The sequence below is a fragment of the Ctenopharyngodon idella genome, chromosome 2 (genome assembly GCF_019924925.1).
Source record: "Ctenopharyngodon idella isolate HZGC_01 chromosome 2, HZGC01, whole genome shotgun sequence".
Taxonomy (NCBI): Eukaryota; Metazoa; Chordata; class Actinopteri; order Cypriniformes; family Xenocyprididae; genus Ctenopharyngodon; species Ctenopharyngodon idella.
In genome coordinates this window covers 33,288,979-33,314,611 of record NC_067221.1, presented here as the reverse complement: position 1 = coordinate 33,314,611, position 25,633 = coordinate 33,288,979, and the positions used below count along the sequence as shown (strand labels likewise).

Below are 25,633 nucleotides of genomic sequence, written 5' to 3'. Positions count from 1 at the left end.
ATTCAAACCGCGCGGGGGGCGGAGCCAACAGGCAGCGAGCCGACTCAGCGGAGTCACCGCAAACTTGGCAGGAGACGAATCCTTCGCTGTTTACCGAGGCGCGTGTCACACCGGCATACAAAGTGACCTAGCGCCGTGTCTTTATATCCCGTCACGAAGCGCGCCTCGCGAGCCCCGGTGTCACTGCGCTCGTGGAAGAGAACATTTTTCCTGCTCTCGCGACTGGCAGCGGGACACTTGATAGTTCCCAACATCTGTATGGTCTGAAACAAAGACTTGTCTCTGCGCGAGAGAGAAACAAACTGGCTTCAGGGGTCTAGAGATCAGTGAGATGCAGTGAGGAGCCGCATGACACTTTTCACTGACACGTATGGATCGGCTCGTCGACTCCTATGAAGACCTCAGAGATTTATAATTATAAGGACAATGGATAACTTTTTCACTGAGGTAAGTTGGATATGAAAATACTATTTTCATGTTGACATAACAAGGATGTTCTGCTGTTTCTAGAAAACAGAATACATGAAAAAAATATCATAACAAATCCCGTTGCGTTTTACCTAGATAATAAGAAAATAACCGTCTGTATGTATGTGTGTGTGTGTGTGTGTGTGTGTATATATATATATAAATAATGTAGTTTGTTTGATGTTCAGGACTGTATGCGCGCGCGACTCCCTCACCCACACATCTCCCTTACTGTCCAGGTTCTGAATGGTTTGGATCGCAGGCATTTCCTTACCTTTCTTCCCGTTTTCTCCTCGTCTACATCCCGGCGCTATTATTAGAAGTATTAGAAGTATTATTAGAACTTTACAGTAAGGTTCATTAGTTAACATTAGTTATCTACATTAGTTAACATGAACTAATAATGAACTGCATTTATTAATCTTTGTTAATGTTAATTTCAACATTTACTAATACATTATTAAAATCTTGTTAACATTAGTTAATGCACTGTGAACTAACATGAACAAACAATGAACAACTCTATTTTCATTAACTAACATTAACGAAGATTAGTAAATACAGTAACAAATATATTGCTCATGGTTAGTTCATGTTAGTTAATACATTAACTAATGAACCTTATTGTAAAGTGTTACCGAAGTGTTCACTGTAAACTCTGTGAATTAATAAATAGTGTTTCATTAGTGATAACTTTATACAATGCATGGCATTTAGATATAGCATTTAAAAAAAAATAATAATATAGATTTTGTAATGTGTTATAAAATAGTGATATAATATACATTACATAAATAAATAGACATTTTTAATTTTATAAATATTATATTAAATTATTTTCTTTTTTTTTTAGAAATAACATGCAATACAAATTCTTATTATTATAAAGTATATTACTGTATTATGTTGTTATATTGAATAAAATATATTCATATATTAATATTTTTACTGAAATGTAAGTTATATGGAAATGAAATGAATCCATAACAGTGTTACAAAAAGGTAATTTTGGGGAATGCTTGTCAGGACTGGTGTTGATGGAAATGAGACAATAGTATTATTCATCCCTCACGATATGACTGTGAAATGAGTACGAGATGATGATCAGTAGCACGAGCCGCTCCCTTGAGCTGGTGCCACATGAGTCACAAGTGAAGGCTTTTAATATTGGCTTGAGGTGGATCATTAGTCCTCCAGATTTTGCTTTTCACCTGAGAAGGTGTGGACCTAATTAAATAAATCATCTCAAAACATTTCACCTGTACCTGCTCAGAAACATGTGCTGTGTTCCAAATCGCATACTGTATAGTAGGTACTACATTTGGTTTGAAACAGCTTCACGGCTTTTAAAAAGTATGTTCTATATAGTATAAATGTGTGCAGTATGAATGAAATTTGGATGTACAAAATCCATCATGTTGTCAATATCAAGTGACATCAGTTGCATTGCTTCACCGCCATTCACAAATCCTTTCCCGCGGCCTCATGGGATAGTAAAGTGTCGATCAAATGCGCACCTCAGAATCCCGGTGGAAGTAGTAGGTCATCCGGGCACTTTTCACAAACTGTATTCATACTACTCTATTGCCGTACATTTTTTTGCATACTAAATAGGGTAGTATTCGATTTCGGACACAGCGAGAGACTTTATATCAGAGTTTCAGATGGTCAGAGAGGCAACCACAAAAAGCAGCGGACTCCAACTGCACCAAATTTACACAATAGTGTCAAATGTCCGCCGGCTGCTGCATATCTAGCCTGTGAATCGGTTCTGGACAAAAGAAGCAGTCTTTAAAAAGAGACAGCGCTGTGTGTGCGGAAACAGATTCAGCCGAAACATGCGTGCGGAATGTGGGGAAGAGCTGAGCTCGTGAATGCCTGTCTCACACATGACTCTTCTACATGACTGACCTCAGAGAGGGAGAGACAGTATGATTCCTCTCTCACACACATCTCTTCTGCATGTCTAATCACACAGAGAGATATCACATACAAATATTGCCATTTTCTTCAGCTTTTTGGTTTAGCATGGATGCACATGCACACATTTCTGTTTGCAGTTATGGTTGCAGGCCTGCATGTCCGTCTTGTTTTAGGTGTGTTTGCGTATGGTCGTATTTGCACAGGAGTGTCGCTGAGGTTATTGCCTCCCTGCAGTCTATATAGGCGGAGCTTATTCAAAGGTAAAGCTCTTTATTTTCCTGTGAACTGGCCAATCACAGTCGCAGCAGGTACGGTTTGACAGTTGTATTTTAGTGCAGAGGAGTGCCACTCTGGGAAAACAAACACTCCAGGTTATTCTTTTTTTCCTGAAACAAAAGTCTCATAGAGGATCAGAGATGCTTTGGGTGCAATTGAGAAGAATCATATATTAAGAGTTAACTTTGAATTCTCTTTAAGGTTATAACTCTTTGTCATCTTTTTTTCTCCTGCTAAATTGTCATTAGTATTTAAGCAAACACACACAATGGTTTTAGTTGATTAAAGTGCTTAAAATGGAAATCAAACTAAACACCATAGTGAATCACACAAAGGGGTGGAGCTTATTTAGCACTTGGCGAACAACAGCCATGAGACACTGTATACATATTTACCTAGTTTAAATACCACAGTCTTCTTCTATTTTAAAGGGTTAGTTCACCCAAAAATGAAAATTCTGTCATTAATTACTCACCCTCATGTCGTTCCACACCCGTAAGACCACCTTCGGAACACAAATTAAGATATTTTTGATAAAATCCGATGGCTCAGTGAGGCCTCCATTGCCAGCAAGATAATTAACACTTTCAGATGCCCAGAAAACTGCTAAAGACATATTTAAAACAGTTCATGTGACTACAGTGGTTCAACCTTAATGTAATGAAGTGACGAGAATACTTTTTGTGTGCCAAAAAAAAAACAAAATAACGACTTTATTCAACAATATCTAGTGTTGGGCGATCTCAAAACACTGCTTCATGAAGCTTCGAAGCTTTACGAATCTTTTGTTTCGAATCAGTGGTTTGGAGTGTGTATCAAACTTCCAAAGTCACGTGATTTCAGTAAACGAGACGTTGTTATGTCATAAGTGTTTCGAAATTTCAATGGTTCACAACTGGGGGGTGTGACTTTGGCAGTTTGATACACGCTCCGAACCACTGATTCGAAACAAAAGATTCGTAAAGCTTCGAAAACATCTGAAAGTGTTAATTATCTTGCTGGCAATTGAGGCCTCACTGAGCCATCTGATTTTATCAAAAATATCTTAATTTGTGTTCCGAAAGACTTAAGGGTGAGTAAATAATGACAGAATTTTCATTTTTGGGTGAACTAACCCTTTAATAAAAAATATTGTGCATTTTTAGAATAAAAAAAAAAATTAAAAATCATATATTTATTAATTTTCGCTGACATTCCCAAAGGGATTTTTGTCACATTTAAATAACTTCTGGGGACAATTTTGTCCTCAAAGTATGGAAAAGTAAACCCCCCACACACTTGGCCATGTACCCCCTCTGGTTTCCTCATCTGTTCAAGTATGAGTGTCAAGTAATCCTTCTTCTCTTTCTCTCTCTCTCTCTCTCTCTCTCTCTCTCTCTCTCTCTGTCTCTCTCACTCACTCACACACACACACGCACACACACACACACATTAAATCTTGAGTAGCTTAATGATTACACAGTATAGTGATTCAAAGCTGCTTTTAACAAGGAACTCAGAACAGGAAAACCCTTCAGCACTTAAACTGATAAAGAGAAATACTGGAAGAGAAAACTGTTAGTGGATTCATTTTTTTTATTTGTCCTTTTGTTCTTAAAGGTTGTGTGTGTTCCATATTTCTGTTAAACGTATTGTTCACCTAAAAATGAAATTCATGTACTTACCCTCCTGTTGTTTCAAATCTGTATGACTTTCATTTTTCATTGAATCACAAAAGGACACATTTTGAATTTTGTCCTGAATGAATGGGGACTGGTGCTTTCAAGCATCAGAAAGAAAGCAAAACTGTTATAAAAAAGTCTCTATATGACTCATGTGTGATATTCCAAGTTTTCTGAAGGCATATGAGAGCTTTTGGTAAGAAATAGACAAAAATTTAAGTTGTTATTTACAAATAATCTTCTCCAGTGAGCTGTTGTGACTCTATTGAGTCAGTGAGATTCATTCAGAATCAGCTGATCTGGTTCAAAAATGGTCTATGAAATGATCTGACTCAAAGTCAAATAGCCATTGCTACTTTCATGAACTCAAGGAGAGCTAGGTCAAATGTCAAGATGTGCATTATATTTCAAGCCTTTTGACAAGTCAAATGAACTCATTTTCATGATGCGTTTTCAAATGTTTTGAGTCTTGAAAGCTTCTCCATTTATTGTAATTGCATGGAAATTATTGATCAGGTCATTCTCCAAATCTCCCTTTTGGTGGTCCATAGAAGAAATAAAGTCATTCAAGTTAGGAAGGGGATGAGTAAATGATGACAGAAATTTCTTTTTAGGAGAACTATTCATTTAATCTTGAGTCATGTCAATTAACACGCAAAACCTAAATGCCTAATTAGTTTGTTTGTTCCTGAATGACGAAGTCATTGTAATAACTAAACAAAGAGGAAGAAAACAAGTATACTTTCTTTTATGATTCATCCCAATTTGCAATCTCTGAGGCTTCTAAACTGCAGCCAGGTGCAAAGTACGTACATGCACACGCAGACACGCACGAAGATGGTCTTTGTCTTTGTTCTGTGTGAGTTTATACAGCTCTCTCTCCCTCGTTCACTCTTGTCGTGAAGTATAAACACACATTTTTCACTGTAGGAGAGAGAGAGAGAAAATGAGAGTGGTTTGGAAAAGTAGGTCAGGCAGCCATGCAGTGTATATGTGAGTGTGTTTGATTGGGAAATAAATTTGGTTATATGTCTATTAGACCGGTCTGACTCTGAACACCAAGCCCGGGTCACCCTGCATGTGAGAGAGCTGAAGTTTGGATCTTTGGGTTCGAAATATGCAGGAATGCCCTTCATCACTGGCCTGCCTTCCTGTTGACCCAAACGATATCTGATCCCTCACTTCCTGCAGCCAAATGAGAGAAAGAAAGGGGGACGGAGAAAGAGAGCTATGGAGAAGTGTGTGTGTTTGTGTGTGTGTGTGTGTGTGTGTGTGTGTGTGTGGTAAGCTCTAAACATGCTCGGTAAGCAGCATTAAGATTACAGAGTAACTCTGGTCTGTTTCATCCTTTACTCCTCCCAGCCTGACCGCCCTCCAAAACTCTGATATTATTTTAAGAGTTTAGATACACAATACAAGGACACACTCAGACATGCATGCACACAGTGCACTTTTTAACTTCAAAGTCAAGTTTTTCTTTCATCTGAACATGAAACAAAATTAGAACGTCGGTGATGTTTGATTTGGATGTCTTTGTGCATAAGTTTGTGTGTGTGTGTGTGTGATGTTTTAGTTGGATTCCTGCTACCTGTTTAAATCTGTGATTCCCTTGAGCCATTTATTTTAGCACAGGAAGTGAATATTGGCCAGAAACCCTGGCAGACACATACACTACTATTCAAAAGTTTGGAGTCAGTAAGTTTTTTTTTAGAAACCAATGCTTTTATTTAGCAAGGACACATTAAATTGATCAAAAGTGACTGTAAAGACTTTATATTCATACTGAAAAATATATATCATGGTTTCCACAAAATTATTAAGCAGAACAACTGTTGTATTATACAATAAGAAATAAGAAATGTTTCTTGAGCACTGAATAAGCATATTAGATTTAGAATGAATGATCATGTGACACTGAACACTGGAGTAATGATGCTGAAAATTCAGCTTTGACATCACAGGAATAAATTACATTTTAAAATATATTAAAATAGAAAACATTTATTTTAAGTAAGCAATAAGGTACGAGAGGCTGTGCTGTATCGTACCTTCAGCCGTGACTTATTCATGATACAGCACCAGCCTCGAGTACCTTATTGCTTTTATAAAACGGTTACCACACAATACAAATATTAAAGTAAAAAAATTATCAATGCAACTTTCATGAGTTCACTAATCACTCATCACTCAATCACTAAAATCACTAAAAGCCTTCCTTCTGCCAGAAAAAATAGTTCCTGACTGTGAACAGCAACAGAAGTTAACGTACATTATTACACCATTAGATGGCGGCTAAGACTGTCTTTATGAGTGTGTCAGTCAGTAGTGAAGACTTTTATATTGAAAAGACTGAATTGTTGTGAACATGGAACAAGACACAACTGACAAATGCTTTGACTAGCGCTGTCAGTCACGGGAAAACCCCTTAACTGTTAAAAGGACAAGATAATGCAGCAAACAGATTTTTTATTATGAACATAGGACTGACCTGAAGTAAAATGCTAAATCTGAATGCAGGTAATAAACTCGCTCACTCAATCTCTTTCTCACAATACTCTTCTACATAATACAGTAAGCTTCAATGAACAATATCAATTGAGAACAAATGGTTTACGTTGCCAAGAGTGGTTGCTAAGGGTGTTGTGTAGTGATACACAGAACCGTTGGGTGAAGCGGTCATAACCGTGTTTTATCGTGAATAAAACACATCAGAATCAAGAACAGGAACTAACCGTTTTATAAATTATAATAATATTTCACAATAGGACTGTTTTTACTGTAGGTTTGATCAAATAAATGATGATAAAAAAACATTTCAAAAATCATATTGATCCCAAACTATTGAATGAACATTTCTTTCTTATTTTTCTCTCACTCTTCCTCTGTTCTTCCCTCTTAGTAAACTATTTTTTTTTTTTTTTTTTTTTTTAACATTGTGTAAAATAACACAATGAGTATAGAAATATTTTAAGGATTCAATACACATTTTTTTTTAGATCTGTTTGTCCAGCTTTGTGGAAACTGGATTGGCCAGTTTCCAATTGGACTAAAGCATTTACATGACATTTATTGCTGAAATTGAACTTTTAAAGTGCTTGTAAATGCACTTTATGAAAGTTTTTTTTGTGTCATTTAAAAAGGTAAGTTGAAAATCAGTGCAAATGTTTAAGCACACAAAATATTTTTGACTAGAGTGAGACAATTATGAATATAATTGGAGTATTTATAAACTGTAATGTGTGAGCATGTGTGTGTCATAAACTGGTTGAGCGGTTCTAATCTTCTAATGTTTGCAGATAAACACAAGACATGTTTAAAGCTGCTTAACTCAAAATATGCTTCTGTCAAGAAAAACAGACACACACTCAAGTTCAATGTCTTAACCACCATAGACACATTCCTGGATGTCCCCAAAGTGAGATTTTGTAAGATTAAGCAAACTTCTAGGGGCGTTTTTGTAACTCCACACATACTAAACAAAACAATGAACAATTCAAAAGTTTCTTAACATTAATTTCTTAACATGTCTCTAGAGATGCACTACACATTAACCTGTCATGTGGAGAAACGTGTTTTCTGTTGAGTTCACCATTAAGCGTTTGAGTCAAATGTTGGGAAACGATGTCACTGTGTGTCCTGGTTTACTGCAGAGATGGTGAATTGGATTAGAGGCCCAGAATTCCTGAGATAAACTTGGTTTAGGGAGGAAAACAGCTTCCTGTTTGTGTGGGTTAGAGATGCACTAACTTGATGGGGCTGACTCTGAGTTTTGTGCTTTTAAAGTCATTTGAAACTAGCAAATCCAATACAGAGCTGATTTCTTTGCAACAGTGAACATTGACTGTTAATACTCAAAACACTCCATGCAAACTTATCTGTATTGTAGCGCCATGCAGCCCTTACGCTGCTTACCGGAAAGGATCAGTCATCTTTAAAAGTGTGATTTCCTCCTTGATTCATTTCATTTTATATTTATTAAATATATTTTAATATTTAATGAACACAGTGTATAATATTGTGGTACCATACGTGAAGTCTCCTATTCTTTCTTGCTCTATTTTTTGTTTTCTACTACAGCTAACTTTAGCAAACCAGTGGCAGGTTAACAGTACTACAAGTGTGTATAGGCTGTTAGTAACCATGAAGATGAGCACGTGACAGCAATCAGAGAGAAAATTACTTAAATTGTCCATTTCCTCTACAGACTTTTGTCTTAGTTTTACAAAACTGAAGTTTTTTTTTCTGTGGTTACTGTGGCCTTTTTCAGTTTGGCAGAAAACTGGGGTTTTAGTATTTTTATTAATAGAATAATCTTTACACTTGGGCTACAACCAGCAACTATTTTAATCACATAATCTGTTGATCAGTTAATTTAACAAAAAAAGCCTAATTTTATTTCCGATATTGTATCGAAATAATTCCACATCTTGCCCAATGCTCTATGTCAAATATGCAAATTAAAGCCAAAAAAAAAAAAGGAAAAGCTAATAAAACGGATGGTCCTGTCCCAATCTCATGCCATTAGTTAAGTCAATGTTGCTCAAACACACACTTTCCGGGTAAGTCAGTCCAAGAATGGCTTGTTTCTGCATATTATGCTGGGATAGGAGAAAGTGTTTAACTGTGTGTGTCCAGCTGCACAGCTGTTCTGTTGCAGTTCAGTCTAATCATTCAGCAGTTTTGTGTGTGTGTGTGTGTGTGTGTGTGTGTGTGTGTGTGTGTGTGTGTGTTTCCGCTTTTCTGAGTTATAAAGGACTGTTGAGTTTATGCCACTGCATAAATAAGAGGCTGAGACGGTGGATGACAGGATAACAATGGTGAATTTTTAATAGTAAATAATCTTAATTACTGTTCTTAAGAGTAATTTTTCAGCTTCACGATGCTTTCAGTGAGTTTTCAAATTGCAAATCTGAATTTAAAACTTGTTATTTGTACTGTGGTCAAACATAATCACTTTGTTTTGTTCATGTTTAGTTTGATTTATAGATTCAGTCTGTTGTAAATTCTACATTTAGTACATGTGCGCATAGTGTATACAACTGCAATACCCACAATGCAGTGTGGCACTGGACCGAAAACAATGCTGCAGTGTTTGATGCAGTGCTGCTGCTAGTGTGTGTGCGCATGTAAGTGGGGAATGGGGTTAGAGTTCAACTGTGTCTGCTTCACTGGGGCCTCACAGCCAGTCATGCCTGTTCAGATCACCATGTGTTTCTTCCATCAGCATGTACATTAATAGAGTATGTGTGTGTGAGTGAGTGTGTGCGTGTGCGTGTGTGTGTGTGTGTGTGTGTGAGAGAGAGAGAGAGAGAGAGAGAGAGAGAGAGAGAGTGAGAGAGAGAGAGGAATTTACTCCAATGCGTTACAGTTATTGGTAATTATACCTTTTTGACCTAATGTAAAAACAGCCCTGATGAGGATGAAAATGAGACTGCTCAGAGGTTAATCGTTCAGTTTTAGGAGACTTAAAAGGATAGTTCCCCCAAAAATGAAAATTCTGTCATCATTTACTCACTTTTATATCCAAACCTCTATGAGTTTCTTTCTTCTGTTGAACAAAGAATGAATTTCTTAGCTTAATTTAAGTATCAACTTTGCCTTCATTTGGATAAATAAAAATAGACAGTTGTTGTAAAAAGTGAGACAGTTGTTGACTGAGAAAGAGTATAGAGCTACAAAATGCATGTAGATACTGTAGCATAGCTTAGATGATTTGGTCTTTGAAAATTTGATGAGAAAAATTTGAGTTCCTATGGAAATCTCTTTTATTTGCAAACTTTGGTACCTTAGCAAAAATGAGAACAGTTTGAGATATTGTTGAGATTAGATCTGTTCTTAAACTCTAGAGGAGACAAATGTGAGACTAATCTCTATTTGCTCTCCATTGTATGTCACTGCTGTGACTGTGTAGAAACAATTGAGAATCTACAGAGGCCTCATTTGCAACTTCGTCAGTATACACAGACTGTCAAACAGGACCTTTCATAATTTTTAACTTCATTTAAAGACACATAATTACAAATAACAAACAGTTCTTTGTGTTTTTTCCTAAATAGTGATTGTTTTTAATTTAATTTCAAGATACATAATTACACAACACTTGTTTTTTTGTTGTTTTTGCAGTTCTATGATCTTTCCCACAGGATGTTCTTAAACAGTCCTTTACCATTCACAATTTCATTTCAAGATCCAGAATTACACCCAACACATGGTTTTCAAAAGTTGTTTGTGTTTCTGCTATTGCTCAGTATGTGGCTGACCAGTGTTTGTGTGTTTGACAGGGTTGTCGTGTGTGGCTCTGGGTGGAGGATCATTATGTCCCCAGTACCGTGGACTCGTGCTCTGGTGGAGTGGTGGTCTTTAACACCGACTATGGACAGGTAAGTGGGGGTGGGTGTATGCATTACACAGGAATGGTGGCTTAACATCTGCTCTGTGTACCTCAGATCAACAACGCACTGCTGAACAGGTGGTGTGCTCTCATTTTACACAAACACACACTTGTCTGTGCACCCGCCTGTTTAGAAGAGACCATGTTGCCATAGAGTCTGTCAGGTACACAAACTCAGTTAAGCCGGCATGTCAACCAAGCAGTACCTGCATTTGTTTTACTACGGAGCCCTGCACATGAAATGCAGGAAAAATGTATATCATGGCCACGAATGAACAAATCATTCCCATGACTTACTAATATGTCAGCACATTTTACTAATTCATTCCCTCCCCATATTGTACATGATATAATTAGTTTATATTTGTTCGCACAATATAATTAGTTTATTTTTTACTAAATTTACTAAACCAAAGGAACAAATTATTAAATTGTGAACACAATTTAGTTATTATATCTTGCACACGATTTACATAAAGCAAGGGAACAAATTAGTAAAACAAATTCTTAAAGGGTTAGTTCACCCAAAAATGAAAATAATGTCATTTATTACTCACCCTCATGCCGTTCTACACCTGTAAGACCTTCGTTAATCTTTGGAACACAAATTAAGATATTTTTGTTGAAATCCGATGGCTCAGTGAGGCCTCCATAGCCAGCAATGACATTTCCTCTTTCAAGATCCAAGATTTTAATGTACTAAAAACATATTTAAATCAGTTCATTTGAGTACAGTGGTTCAATATTAATATTATAAAGTGACGAGAATATTTTTGGTGCGCCAAAAAAAACAAAATAACGACTTATATAGTGATGGCCGATTTCAAAATACTGCTTCAGGAAGATTCGGAGCATTTTGAATCAGCGTGTCGAATCAGCGGTTCGGAGCGCCAAAGTCACGTGATTTCAGCAGTTTGGCGGTTTGACACGCGATCCGAATCATGATTCGATGCGCTGATTCATAACGCTCCAAAGCTTCCTGAAGCAGGATATATCTTAATTTGTGTTCCGAAGATTAACGAAGGTCTTACAGGTGTAAAACGGCATGAGGGTGAGTAATTAATGACAGAATTTTCATTTTTGGGTGAACTAACCCTTTAAGTACTCACCTTCATGTTGTTCCAAACCCATAAGACCTTCGTTCATCTTCGGAACACAAATTAAGATATTTCTGATGAAATCCAAGAGCTCTTACTCCTCCATAGACAGCAATTTAACCACCACTGTCAAGGTCCAGAAAGGTACTAAAGACATCGCTAAAATAGTCCACATGACTGCAGTGGTTCAACCTTAATTTTATGAAGTGACGAGAATACTTTTTGTGTGAAAAAACAAAACAAAAATAACGACTTTGTTGAATAATCTCTTCTCTTCCATGTCAGTCTCCTACGCAGTTGACGCAGTAAACACAGTGCAGCGCTTCCGTGTTTACGTCCAAACGCCGGCTCAGTATTGGCTGATGCTGTACACGTGAGCAGCACGACGCATGCGTGTGATGCTGACACAGGAGCTGGCCAATAATGAGTTGGCGTTCTGACGTAAACAAGGAAGCGCAAACTGTGCTTACTATGTCAACTGCGTAGGAGACTGACATGGAAGAGAAGAGAATATTAAATAAAGTCATTATTTTTGTTTTGTTTTTGCACACAAAAAGTATTCTCGTCACTTCATAAAATTAAGGTTGAACCACTGCAGTCACGTGGACTATTTTAACGATGTCTTTAGTACCTTTCTGGACCTTGACAGTGGTGGTTAAATTGCTGTCTGTGGAGGAGTCAGAGAGCTCTTGGATTTGGAAGGTCTTACTGGTTTGGAACGACATGAGGGTGAGTAATTAATGACAGAATTTAAATTTTTGGATGAACTAACCCTTTAATTCATGACCACGATATGTATGTATATGTCCGCACGTCATGTGCAGGGTTCTGTATTTTACTGTGTGTTTCTTGAATTATTTGAGTCTGTTTCTCATATTCTTGCATGTGCAGTCAAGCACACGCAACTTTCTCCTGTCTCTGGCTTCTGTTTCTGGTCTATAGTATCATCTGCGGCCAGTCTGTTACCTTCAGGATCTTTATAGTTTGTTAAAGCAATAAACACCTTCTGTGCTGTCTGTGCATTACAGTCAGTGTTTTTTAGAATCTATGGGTGTTTTATTCATTGATTTTAGTATTATTGTTTTAATAAAAAAGCATAATAGCCATGTGTCATACAAAATAATCACATTTATTATTAATACATTTGTTGTGATAATGTTCAGTCAGCTGGTCATTATTTTGGTGTTTTATTTTGAAAAAAAAAAAAAAAAAAAAAACTACATAAATGATCAAATAAATAAAATAAATGCACATTAAATATTAAATATACCCCCGGTTTCACAGACAAGGCTTAAGCTAGTCCTGGACTAAAATGCATGTTTGAGCTGTTTTAACTGAAAGCAACTTGCACTGACATATCTTAAAATATGTCAGTGTCATTGTTTTGTCTCAAGATGCACACCAGTAATACTTTTTTTCTAGTGAACGTTTATAAAAGCTACTTAAATATCCTAATTAAACTAAGGCCTAATCCTGGTTTAGGCTAACGCCGGTTTCACACTGCAAGTGTAAGCAACGCGTGAGCAGCGCATATTTTTTTCGGCGTGCATTCACACTGGCAGCAGGAGCAGCGCGTAAGCGTCAAGCAGGAGCGCCGCGTAAGCAGCAGTGAAGCGGGGGTTTCGGCGCCGAGTCTATTTTTGCTGCGCTGCTGACGCTCAATTAAAGTGAAAGTACACTTTTGATGGACAAAATAAATATAATTTCACACAAAAAGTGTTCAAAATGCACAGAATAAGCATGTCTAATGTGTTTTAACAAGAATTTGAGTATGACAGAAAAGAAAATTAAGAATCAAAAATATTTATAGAAGATTTACCCATTTAAACTTGTTTTTAATTATTCGGTTTGGGTTAAAGTATGGTGTATTATAAAAAACTAAAGTAAACTAGCCAGAAAATATGATATATAAACATTATTTTAGTTATTACACAGAGAGATATATAGGCTGCAGCATACCCAAATCAAATCCGAGTTTGCTGGCTTTTTTCGCTGAGTTTGCTGTCTTGTAAACATGTGCACGTGGCAGATGATGTAAAACACAAAGCTTACTTCATTCGTGTGCAGCAAGGGATGACATGAGGCTTTTATTTATTTATTTTTATTTATTTATTTACGTTTATATGCGAATGTTGTACACCTCCCCATGTTAACAAACTTCTAAGACTATCAAGTTTATAAATGACCAACTTATAAAAACAAATTTCTAGCTGTCTTTGTAAAGAAATGCTCACTTGTAGCTTCGAGCCGCTGCTGTGACGCTGTACAAACGCTTCCAGTGTGAATACTCGTGCATCTCTGCAGCTGCAGTGACGATGTAGTTACGCTCACGCGCCACTTAAGCTTGCAGTGTGAAACAGGCGTAAGCCCTGTCTGTGAAACCATAGTGTTCAAAGAACTGCTTAAACCAGGTCTGAGCTGGTTTGCTGGTCTTAACTAATTTAAATAATCTACCTGTCTGCCTCAGTTGGTTTAGCTCATCTGCAAGCTGGTCTGACCAGTTGAAAAGTGCCGAAAACCCCTATAAAACAGCTAAGACCAACAAACCATTTTAGGCTGGTTTAAGCTGTTTTTCAGCAGGGAAGAAAGAGAGTGCTGAGTGACATGAGAGTCTTGAAACTTGTACAGCTATGTATTAAATCGGTTAAATCAGGATAATGGAAAATTATACAGTTTTAGCATTAATTATGCAAAAAATCCCAACTTTGCATTAAAAAGCATTAATATAGAATTCAATTGACATGCCATCACAGATCTATGCAATGCATATATTGGCTATTTACAGTGACTAATTGTGGCTCATCCAATCAGATTTTATATAATAACCTTAAAAATATATATTTTTCTTTCTTTGTGTATCACTTTATTTTTTGTTTCTCTCGTGGTCATTACACAAATATGCATACATATGTGTTTTGTTCAGGTGTACACCTACAAACAGAACGCTGTGAGCAGGCAGAGGGTTTATCCAATGCACAGCAGCAGTATCACTGGGGTCGAGGACATGGCAACCCTACAGGACCTGCACGACGGAGCCATTCTACACAACCTGCAGCTCCGCTACACACAGAAGAGCATATATGTGAGCAAACACCCACCAAAATCACACACACGTTCACCATCACATTTTTTGTTCATCAAGCATGCATTGTCACAAATGATTGTGTGTGTGCGAGTGTGTGAATGTTTCAGCTGTGGTGAAAGACATATTTGTCAAGGATACAGGGTTGTTGTGCAGGTGGCTGGATGGCTTTCTGCTCCTTAATGTGTCTGTCAAAGTAAAATATATTTTCTTAATTACACGTCTCTCTCCCTTTCGCTCTTTCTTTATACTGCCTCTTTGAGCCTTTACTCACAACAGTGTTCTGTGTTCTTCTTTGGGCCTGGTTCAGCTGTGTTCTGTGTGTGTGTGTGTGTGTGTGTGTGTGTGTGTTTGTGCGCACATTGTCGGGATGTGGTCTGTGCCAAAAGCAGTTAGTCTAGTTCCAGATTTCCAGACTGACTCTAAGGAACAGAGTTAACATGCTACTGCTGACTCTCTGAATAACATATCCACTCTGAAGTCTTTATTTCTACGGATCTGCATCAAGTCCAATTAATACATAATTAGAGACTGTTTGTGTGCATTTGGAGGGACTTCCAGGTTAACATGTCTTCACTTCTGTGTAGTTATATTTAAAAGGATAGTTCACCCAAAAATTAACATTTTGTCATCATTTACTCGCACTCATGGCATTCCAAACCTGTAAGACTTTCTTTCTTCTGTGGAACACAAATCAATAAAATGTATTAAAGAATATCCTAGTCGCTCTTGAACAAGGACTGGAGCTGTCAAGCTTAAAAAAGAACACAAATGCTCCATAAAAGTATGAAATATTGCTGAACTGGATTAACGATTCATTGAAAACATCTGATACAAAAGAATGATTTGTTCACAACTTGAACATGACTGTTTCTCTCATGAATGTGCCAAGAAGAGCTAGGGCAGATGTCAAGACTTAAATTTTCAGTCAGCTCCTTACACAGCGCTTTATAGCACATGAGATTTTTTTTTTTTTATAATACTTTGATGAAGCTTATTTATCATTGCAGAGCTTGACAGCCCAAGCCCTCATTCACTTTCATTATTTTGAACAGTGGCCATGCTAAGATTCTTCAAAAAATTTAAAACAACATAATGACGTCAGAATTTTCGTTTTGTGGTAAACTGTTATTTAATATTTAAAACATTTTCAAAACAATGATTTTACAGTGGGAAATTATATGACACACTATATGTTAATATGTCCTGTCATTGAGTTGTTTTATTTGTCAAACATTATGAAGACAATAAAGTGTAGACAGCAATTGGGATATTTAATTACTACCAAAAAAATACTAAGAATAAAATAAGACTAAAGATATGGATAAATCTTTCATCTTCATGTACAGATATGGCAATAATCTCTTTTGTCCTGTCGCTGAGTATTATGACATAATGACACTGGAGTCAATCCAGGAGACTCATATCTCTCTGTCTGCCTCTGCTGTCTGTGACGTGAGGCGTGTGATTGGATCAGTTTGAGTGTGAGCTAACCAGTTAGCTATCATTGTGGGTGTGGTCTGCAGGTATGTGATGGTTATCACATTAACGTCAGTTACTCACTCATCATGAGGAAATGCACACCTCCTCTTTCGACATTACTCAAACCTTTTCCCACACCTTGTTATGGTTTAGAAAAAAGGACTAAATGATCAAATGATTTATGATTTCAAAATCACACATAAACCCTTTTTTCTTCATTGTCAGGATTATTGTAGTGTACTTATTTTTGATAACCAATGTTATGTTGTAACATGTAAATGGTTGGAAATGGTCTTGATTTTGCAGTTCAGTTTGGTGCCACTAGTCGTGCACAAATGAGACCCTTCATCTTTAAGGGTATGTTTACACAACAACAATGTACTAAAATCAGAAAAGTGACCTTTGCGTTTTTGAAAAGTTTTGCGTACAGACGTAAACGCTGTCAAAATGATCCCCATTCACAGATCCACGAAAACGACTAAAAACGCTGTATTATGCATGTCAGGCCTGTAGTTGGCGATGTCACTTTGTAAAGAAACAGTATGCACCTACATTGCGTTTTTGTAGTTTACACAGAGATAATGGTATCATTTTCAAAAACTTGCCCTTTGAAGGACATTTTCAAAAGTTTGCATTTTCAGGCCCCCAAATCGCTGTTGTCATGTAAATGAACGGCTGAAAACGGTGTTGTGTAAATGGCCCCTAAATGTTCACATAAAATCACATGAAAAACTCTTAACCTATCCAGGTTTGTAAATCTAATGAACTGATTGGCTAATTAGGACAGCCGCCACAGGTCTGCTAAACTGATTGACTAATTGGTGACATATGGGAGCAATCAGAACGAATTAGGGTGTTATTTGTGTGCGGTGTGTGTGGTTTTGTTTTTGGTGGTCTGTGAAATGTCTATTTCTTCTTCAACTTCTATATTAAATTAAAATTAATTTTATAAAATCACAGAATAGTTTGTTTACTTATTACCAAGTTTAACGTTATTAGACTTTAAAGACAAATAAACTGTAACATTCTCCATGCCAATAAAAACATACAAGTCATGATGAAAATAACAGCGCTTGGTTGAGCATGTGTGTGTATGTAGTCTTCTGGAATGTGTGTGTCTCACTGAGATCCGATTCCACAGCATTTAAAACACAAAGACGTTTCTCTCTCGCTCTCACTCTGATTATAAACAGCTGTGGACTTTTTTTTTGCCTTACATTTGGACAGAAAATGCTAGAGCAGCTTCCCACATCAAACACACACATACACAGACAAGGGGGCTGGTGATCCAGAAAATGTCTTTTGCATGTGAGGTTTACCTCCTTTTTATTTTATTGCTCTCTCTCTCTCTCTATTTCTTTTTCAGCCTCTCTCTTTCCTTGTAGTGTGAGCATGTAGCAGGAAATAGTTCTGCTTCAGTTGGGCCGGATCATGTTTCAACTCTCACCCTACACACTCATTTTAACATTGAGAGGGTGTGTGTGTGTGTGTGTGTGATGTTTCTGAGTTTATTATGCATCACTATGCATAGCAGTCGCTCTCAGCTGTCACTCTAGACTGCAATCTCGTGTTTGCTTCTGTCTGTGCATGTACTACAAGTCATCATTTACTCACCCTCAAATTGTTCCAAACCTGTATGAATTTCTCTCTTCTGCTGAGCACAAAAGATATTTTGAAGAATATGGGTAACCAAACAGTTGATGGGCCCCATTGACTTCCACAGCATGAAAAAAAAAATACTATGGAAGTCAATGGTGTCCATCAACTGTTTGGTTACTGACATTCTTCAAAATATCTTCTTTTGTGTTCAGTAGAAGAAAGAAATTCATACCAGTTTGGAACAACTTGAGGATGAGTAAATGATGACAGAATTTTTATTTTGGGGTGAACTATCCCTTTAAAGATATTAGTAGCACCATTGGACTAAACCCAACAAAAACAGCAATGCACACTCAAGAGAGATGACGTTCACCTCCAATTAAACCCCTCAGTGTGCTGTTACACACATTTGCAGACACACCCAGGGGAGGTTATGGGAAGGACATGGCTGCTGTAGACCTTCATTGCATTTCTGAGGTAGCACTTGTGGAGATTAAACCCTCTCAGGGGCATCTGGGGGGTTTCACTGGGGTAGTATGTCACACTTTGGCTGAGTTTGATATAGCACACTGGTATCACTATTACTATTTTTGCCATATCTTTATATGGTTAAAATAGTGAGAGTAGAATGCTTTTCCAAATTCAGCATTGTCTAAAGGGGTTTTCACACTAGGCACGTTTTCTGAAGCTCGAATCCAAGTGCGACTGTTCCCCCTGTAGAGTCGGTCAGGTTTCAGACTCACTTGATTGTATCGAACCCTGGTGCATTTGTGTTCATCTTACATCATCATAAACCTGCACAGTACATGATAAAAAACAAAACGGGGGGGGTCAAAATATTGTTTTATTTATTAATTTGGTGCTATTATGCACAGCAGAGTGAAGAACGCTTGGTCTACTATAAGTGCATTGCATGAAGTTCTGCTGCTTGCAGACGGATTCTATTGAGAAGACAGGGGATTGCGAGCAATTCATTTGTGTTTTGTTGAACTTATGACATCATCATCGGCTACTTTAGTACCAGAACAAGTGCAGACACAAGTCAGAGTTCACATTGACGCAAAGTTCGCCACGGTACCATTGCAGCCGAATTCATACCACCTCCTACAGGTAGTCTTGGGTTTGGAACCATGGTGCGCTCCAGGGTTTGCAATGCATGAAAGCTTTCACATTATCAATTTTTAATGCAAACCATGATCTGTTTTGATCTAAACTGCCAGTGTGAAAGCACCCTAAGTCTCATTCAGGAAATCTATGGCTATCCGCTTGTTATGTCATGACATTGAATACTGTTTCAGTGTCCAAGCCTCTGCTGCATTTTAAAGTGAGATACCTCAATAGACATTTACGAGCACCATTTATTTATAGCAGACATTTAAGCAAAGCTTTTAAAAAAATTAAAGTGTACACTACAGTCCCCGGAGGACTCATGGTGTCCCAGACTCAGAAAAGATGAATCACTGTCAGGCCAATTGAGATTTTGGTATGGATATCAAGGTTATGATCATGATTTTTTTTTTTTTTTTTTTTTTTTTTGTAGAACTACAGCACAAGTGTATATTAGCACCATTTGTTGTTTGCTTTTGGGGTCTGCTGGAGAGTTTGGACCTGGAAACACTGACGCCAGACTTAACAACCAAAATTTTGGAATGGCATACAACATGCTATTTTTGACAGAAAGTAGTATGCAGTATGTATACTGTGCACAATATGTATTGTATATGATGACTGTATCCCACAATGCAGTGTGCTTGATTTGATTTTCAGTGTTTCCAATGGGACAAATGAACAAGTTATATCTAGTAATATCCACTGCGAATGTCTACATCATTTTGACCACCAAAAGCTATTTTTAAAATGCAAAAAATTTGAATTAAACTCAGCTGAAACAAAAATCAAGATCGTCTTTTATTCCCTATTGTGACATATATCTGAGCGAAACGGCTTCTTGAACAAGAAAAAATGTTGAGCAGGACTTGATTTTGTCCATTGGAAAGTGATTGTCATTGCTAAATGCTAATTTCACGTGAGTGACAAGTTGTTGGAGGGCACATTTAAAAATAATGTGCATGATTAAATCGTTCATAATAAACACTGCAATATTCCATAAAAAAATAAGAATTGTCAATTTTGATTTCATGATGACTTTAAAGGTACAAAACAACCATTCTTCCAAGATTATAATTGGATGCCACTAACTAAACTAAACTGCTGGTGGGAAAACCATTGATCTTGCACAGTTATACATACTGCTTTTAAAAAACAGTATATTTTGTGCAGTTTTTTTTTTTTTTATCAGCATAATAGTGTTCCATTCCAAACATAGATTCTGTCACCTAGATGTTGAGACACCAGTGCACCTTGAAGAATGAGGAAGGTTTATTTTATTTTTTCTTACAAGAATGACTTCATCTGTCCTGTACTAGAAAAGAGAAGGGAATCCCCACCAGCCCATTCAGAACAAACTGATAACACCTGTGACTCAATGAGACGGCTTTCCCTCTTCTGAGGACCACATACTGACAGCTTAACATCTGCATAAATCTTCCTACTATACTGTACCTGTTTTTCATTTGCCTTTTGCTGAATTACTCAGAAAATATTACTATAAAACCTACTGTGTAAATTCATATTGCTGATTTGACTGAACAAACCTCATAAACGAGACATGCAAAGTTCATTTAAAGAGTAATCCTTTGTAGATTCTGTGGGAGAAATTTGATTTGGACAGTCATTGCTTTCTGTAGAGACGCATTTTTAGCACGAAACAGCTGCAGATGTTCCAGCCCTAATCAGTCGTTAATGTTTCTTTCTTCTGTAAAACACAAAAGAAGATATTCTGAAGAACTGTTTTTGTCCATATAATGAAAGTCAGTGGGGTACAAAACAACATTGGATCCCACTGATTTTTATTATATGGCCAAAAAAAAAAAAAAGACATTTTTCAAAATATCTTCTTTTGTGTTCCACAGAAGAAAGTCCTACAGGTTTGGAATGAGTAAATGAGTAAATTTTTATCATATATATTTAAATTTCATCTTCAGTCATACATGTATATATGATAATACAAATGATATGATGATAAGAGAGATAAGATCTTATCCTAAACTCACCTGAACATTTGACCGTTTAGGTGCCAATTTGCACTTATTTGGTATTCAAATCAAAACATCCCAACAGCCAATCCGATCTATTTTCATCAGTGGTTACAATACTTTGTCAGTAGACACCAAAACACAAGCACATGTGCACATGCTTACAGACACTTGCAGAGGGTGTTTATAAAATATGGTGTTCACTTAAGTTTCTATTTTCCTCATCCTCTGTCTGTCTCTCCATTCTTCTGTCTGTTTGCAGACGTATATTGGATCTATTTTAGCAGCAGTAAACCCTTATCAGAGTCTGTCGGGGCTGTATGACGGCACAGCTGTAGAACGATACAGTCGACATCACCTGGGCGAAATTCCTCCTCACATCTATGCCATTGCAAACGAGTGCTACAGATCGATGTGGAAGCGCTCCAACAACCAGTGTGTGCTCATCAGGTGTGTTTCTGTATGCATTTAACAAACCAGTGGTTTCAGCAAGCCTCATTTTGAATGCTCTAAAATGAGGTTTATCGCATGTGTTCTCATTTTAATTTACTTTTCAGACAGTCTGACCTTAAAGTTTTCCACTGTGACCTTAACCCTCACCTCTGACCTCTCACTACGGTGTGAGGTCAAACTCATGGCTGCCTGACAGCACTCATTACACAAGCATGCAGAGGTTAAAGGTGGCAGACTGCTGTGTTGTTCTCAACGCTGCAGATCTCTCGTCAGCTTTAGCGAGAGCCGACATAGAGAATAAAAATTGGCAGAATACCTGACCGCCGTGGCCAAGCCTAGACTATGAAAAGCCCTGAGCATGTACAGACTCAGCAAACATGCGGACACCGATAGGGCTACCGTAAGAAGACAGGCTTTGCTCTTATTGCACAAAACTCGAGATAGAAACTGAAGTACACTCATGCTCTAACTACACACAATTCAGGAATGCTTTCTTTTGCCATTTTTGCAAACCACAACAAAGAAATGCAATGGAAATCTAATACAAACTCCCAGACCTGCTGGATGAAACCACAGGGAGTGCAAACAAGTCTTATGAAAAGGGCAACCAGTAGGACACAAAAACAAATCTTTGCACAGACATAAATACTTTCAGATACCTTTACTTTTGTGTGTATAAATGTGTGGCACTTTCCACATTACTGTCCTATGACATTTTTCTAAGGCACAAATCCCTTTTTCGGTTGTTAAAACTATTAGATATGTAAGATAAACTATAATATACCTCTAAAATTAACCTAGCATGAAAAATATTTAATTTTACACACTTTAAATGTCTGTATCCCCCTTAAAATGGTTATTTAGGCCTGTCCTGCTACATAGGTTTTGCCCCTGTATATTAATTTTGTGAATTTAATTTGATGTTTATTTAAAGTTTTTAATGCAAATTTGATGCAAAATGAAACCGTAAACTGTATTTAAAATGTCTTAAAGGATTAGTTCACTTTAAAATGAAAATTACCCCAAACTTTACTTACACTCTATATACCTAGGTATATATGACTTTCTTCTTTCTGATGAACACAATCGGAGTTATATTAATAAATATCCTGATGCGTCCAAGCTTTATAATGGCAGTGAACAGGAACAACAATTATGAAGCTCAAGAAAGTGCATCAGTCCATCATAAACGTACTCTACACGCTTCTGGGGGGTTAATAAAGGCCTTCTGTAGTAAAATGATGCGTTTGTGTAAGAAAAATATGCATATTTAACAAGTTATAAAGTAAAATATCTAGCTTCCGCCAGACCGACTTCCGTATTCAATTTACAAAGAAAGTGTAACGCATCTTGCAGTTCAAAACGCTTATGCTACCTCCTACGCCTTCGCTATACAACTTACGAACTTTCTTTGTAAGTTGAATACGGAAGACGATCTGGCAGAAGCTAGATCTTTTACTTTATAACTTGTTAAACATGGATATTTTTCTTACACAAATGCATTGCTTCGCTTCAGAAAGACTTTATTAACCTCCCAGAGCCGTGTGGAATACGTTTATAATGGATGGAAGCACTTTCTTGAGCTTCATACTCGTTGTTTCCCATTCACTACCATTATAAAGCTTGGATGCGTCAGGATATTTATTAATATAACTCTGATTGTGTTCATCAGAAAGAATTAAGTCACATACACCTAGGATGGTTTGAGGGTGAGTAAAGCTTGGGGTAATTTTCATTTTAAAGTGAACTAATCCTTTAAATTTTAGGAAACCTCATATGAAATGAATAGAAATAACACAGTTCATAATTTACAGTAGTTTGACCACCTGAGGTTGACAAGCACAATTTTCTGAAAGGTTAAGCACCTTCTTTCACAGACTGTTTGTCAAAAGCTTTTTTATTTAAGAGTTGTAGGCCCTAATTTGTGGACAGTGCTATATGTACTCTACTGCTGAAATGTTTTTGAAAGAACTATCTTATGCTCACCACAACTGCATTTATTTGATCAAAAATGTAGTTAAAACTGTAATTGTGGAATATTATTATTTGATGAAAAGAACATTCAAAAGAACAGCATTTATTTGAAATAGAATATTTTGTAACAATGTAAAACTCTTTACTGTCACTTTTGATCAATTTAATACAATCTTTTTTAATAAAAGTATTTCTTTAAAAAAAGGTTTAATCATATGTGTTTTATTGAGCCAGTAAAGCTTCTTGAATCTTGAAAGACTCCTTGAATGAGACCCATAATGTAACTGCCCCCTGCTGGCCACATAAGCTCATTACAACTCTTTAATCTAATAATCATCTTTCAGCGCTGACATTTTCTGTATGTGTGTTTGTGTGTCAGTGGGGAGAGTGGAGCAGGCAAAACTGAGAGCACAAAGATGATTCTGCGCTTTCTGTCTGCAATGAGTCAGCAAAGTGTGGCGCTCTCAACAAAGACAGCATCATCACATGTAGAGGAGGCAATTCTGGAGAGCAGGTACATACGCATATTAAATCATACAAAACACTCAGTATACACGATGTGCTCATTTATATGCATTAATTTATCTGTCTCTCTGTCTCTGTAGTCCAATAATGGAGGCTTTCGGAAATGCTAAAACTGTTCATAACAACAACTCTAGTCGCTTTGGGAAATTCATCCAGCTTCATTTCAGCCAGCATGGAAACATCCAGGGAGGAAGAATCACAGACTGTATCCTCTGTTTGTGCGTTGTTTGGATGTGTTAACTGTTAGTTCATCTCTGTAGCTTTATTCATCCACCTGTACTGTGGTACGACTTGTTACAGGCTCCTGGCTATCAGTAATCCCACTCAGATTTTGAGTTATTTTGTTTTTGATAGTTTGTGATATGCGACCCCGTTTTGCAACTAGAACTCACACATGCTGTGATCAGTTGGTGACTTTTCTGACAACACCATCGCACTAGAAGTAAAGACCTGCAAAGCACAGAAAGTTCTGAAAGCAACATCAACAACCAACATCAGCAGGATTCAAAAAGGCTTGAAAAAAAGAAAACATTCTAGGCTATGTTAGCCAAAGCATCCAGTGATCTGAGGTGACTTAAAAGATACTTTGTTTACAAGAACATGTAATATCAAGATCTACCCTGAAAGAAAATATTCATTTACAGAGATGGTAATGCTGTGATAGTGTCTCTTTTTGCATTTGCCTTGACTTTTTATTTTCAACACACAGACCTTTTAGAAAAGGTGAGTTTTTTCATAGTCATGAAACTTTTTCATGTATGATTTTGCTTATGTGGTCATTTATGTGCGTCACTGATCATGTCTTTGTTGGACTCTTATTGTCTTTGTGCATTTCTGTCAGAATCGAGTTGTGCGTCAAAATCCCGGTGAAAGAAATTACCACATATTCTACGCTCTGCTGGCCGGAACCAGCGCAGAACAGAGGGGTGAGTCTGGGCTGTCTTATGTCTACATTGTCCACAGATTTCTGTTTGAGGCCTCTTTTTAACCCTTGAGTTGGAGACTGAAAACCTGTTGCCCTTCAAAGTGTTTTCATTTTGAAGAGCAATATAGATGACCTTTAATCTGCAAAAACATATATATCTGGAAACAAATTAGTATAGGCTTTGTTAACACCAGTCCTATTTTAGTATCATTGAGATGCTATTGTTGTTTTTATTAATATTCAGATTTTTTTTTTTTTTTTATAAATTTAATTTTTTTATTGTCATTGTTTTTGTCATTTTTATTACTTTTTTTTTTTTTTTTTTAATTCTATATGTATTTAATAAAATTTTTGTTTTAGTTTATTTTAGTACATCAGGTTAGACTAAATTAAAATGAGATATGTTGCCTTGGCAGCTAGCTGAAATAAAATAAGATTAAGTTTTTTTTTTTTTTTTTTTTTTTTCAAAAAAAATTTCATTATCAGTATGTGTGTCATTTTAATATGTCAGTATGTTTTTTAATAATTTTTATTTCAGTTTTAGTTTAAGTTATTTATTTTAGTACAACAAGTTAGACTAAATTAAAACGAGAAATGCTGCCTTGGTATATTTCACCTAGCTGAAATAAAATCCGTTTCTTTTTTATATTTTATTTTACTTCATTTACCTTTTATTTAAAGT

The 25,633-nt window shown here is 36.7% G+C and overlaps 1 protein-coding gene across 2 annotated transcripts in view; it reads left to right on the top strand.

Moving 5' to 3' along the window:
* The window catches only part of myo10 (myosin X), a 56,562-nt gene continuing 30,929 nt past the window's right edge, over positions 1 to 25,633 (top strand). The window contains exons 1-8 of one of the 2 annotated variants that reach the window (XM_051861457.1): positions 1 to 447; positions 10,610 to 10,708; positions 14,740 to 14,898; positions 21,337 to 21,524; positions 23,881 to 24,015; positions 24,107 to 24,231; positions 24,736 to 24,749; positions 24,868 to 24,952. In XM_051861457.1, the coding sequence (XP_051717417.1) occupies positions 427 to 447; positions 10,610 to 10,708; positions 14,740 to 14,898; positions 21,337 to 21,524; positions 23,881 to 24,015; positions 24,107 to 24,231; positions 24,736 to 24,749; positions 24,868 to 24,952 (826 nt within the window). In that variant the 5' untranslated portion in view covers positions 1 to 426. Of the gene's footprint in view, positions 448 to 10,609; positions 10,709 to 14,739; positions 14,899 to 21,336; positions 21,525 to 23,880; positions 24,016 to 24,106; positions 24,232 to 24,260; positions 24,596 to 24,735; positions 24,750 to 24,867; positions 24,953 to 25,633 lie in introns of those variants that run through there. The other variant, XM_051861465.1, reaches the window with a different exon arrangement.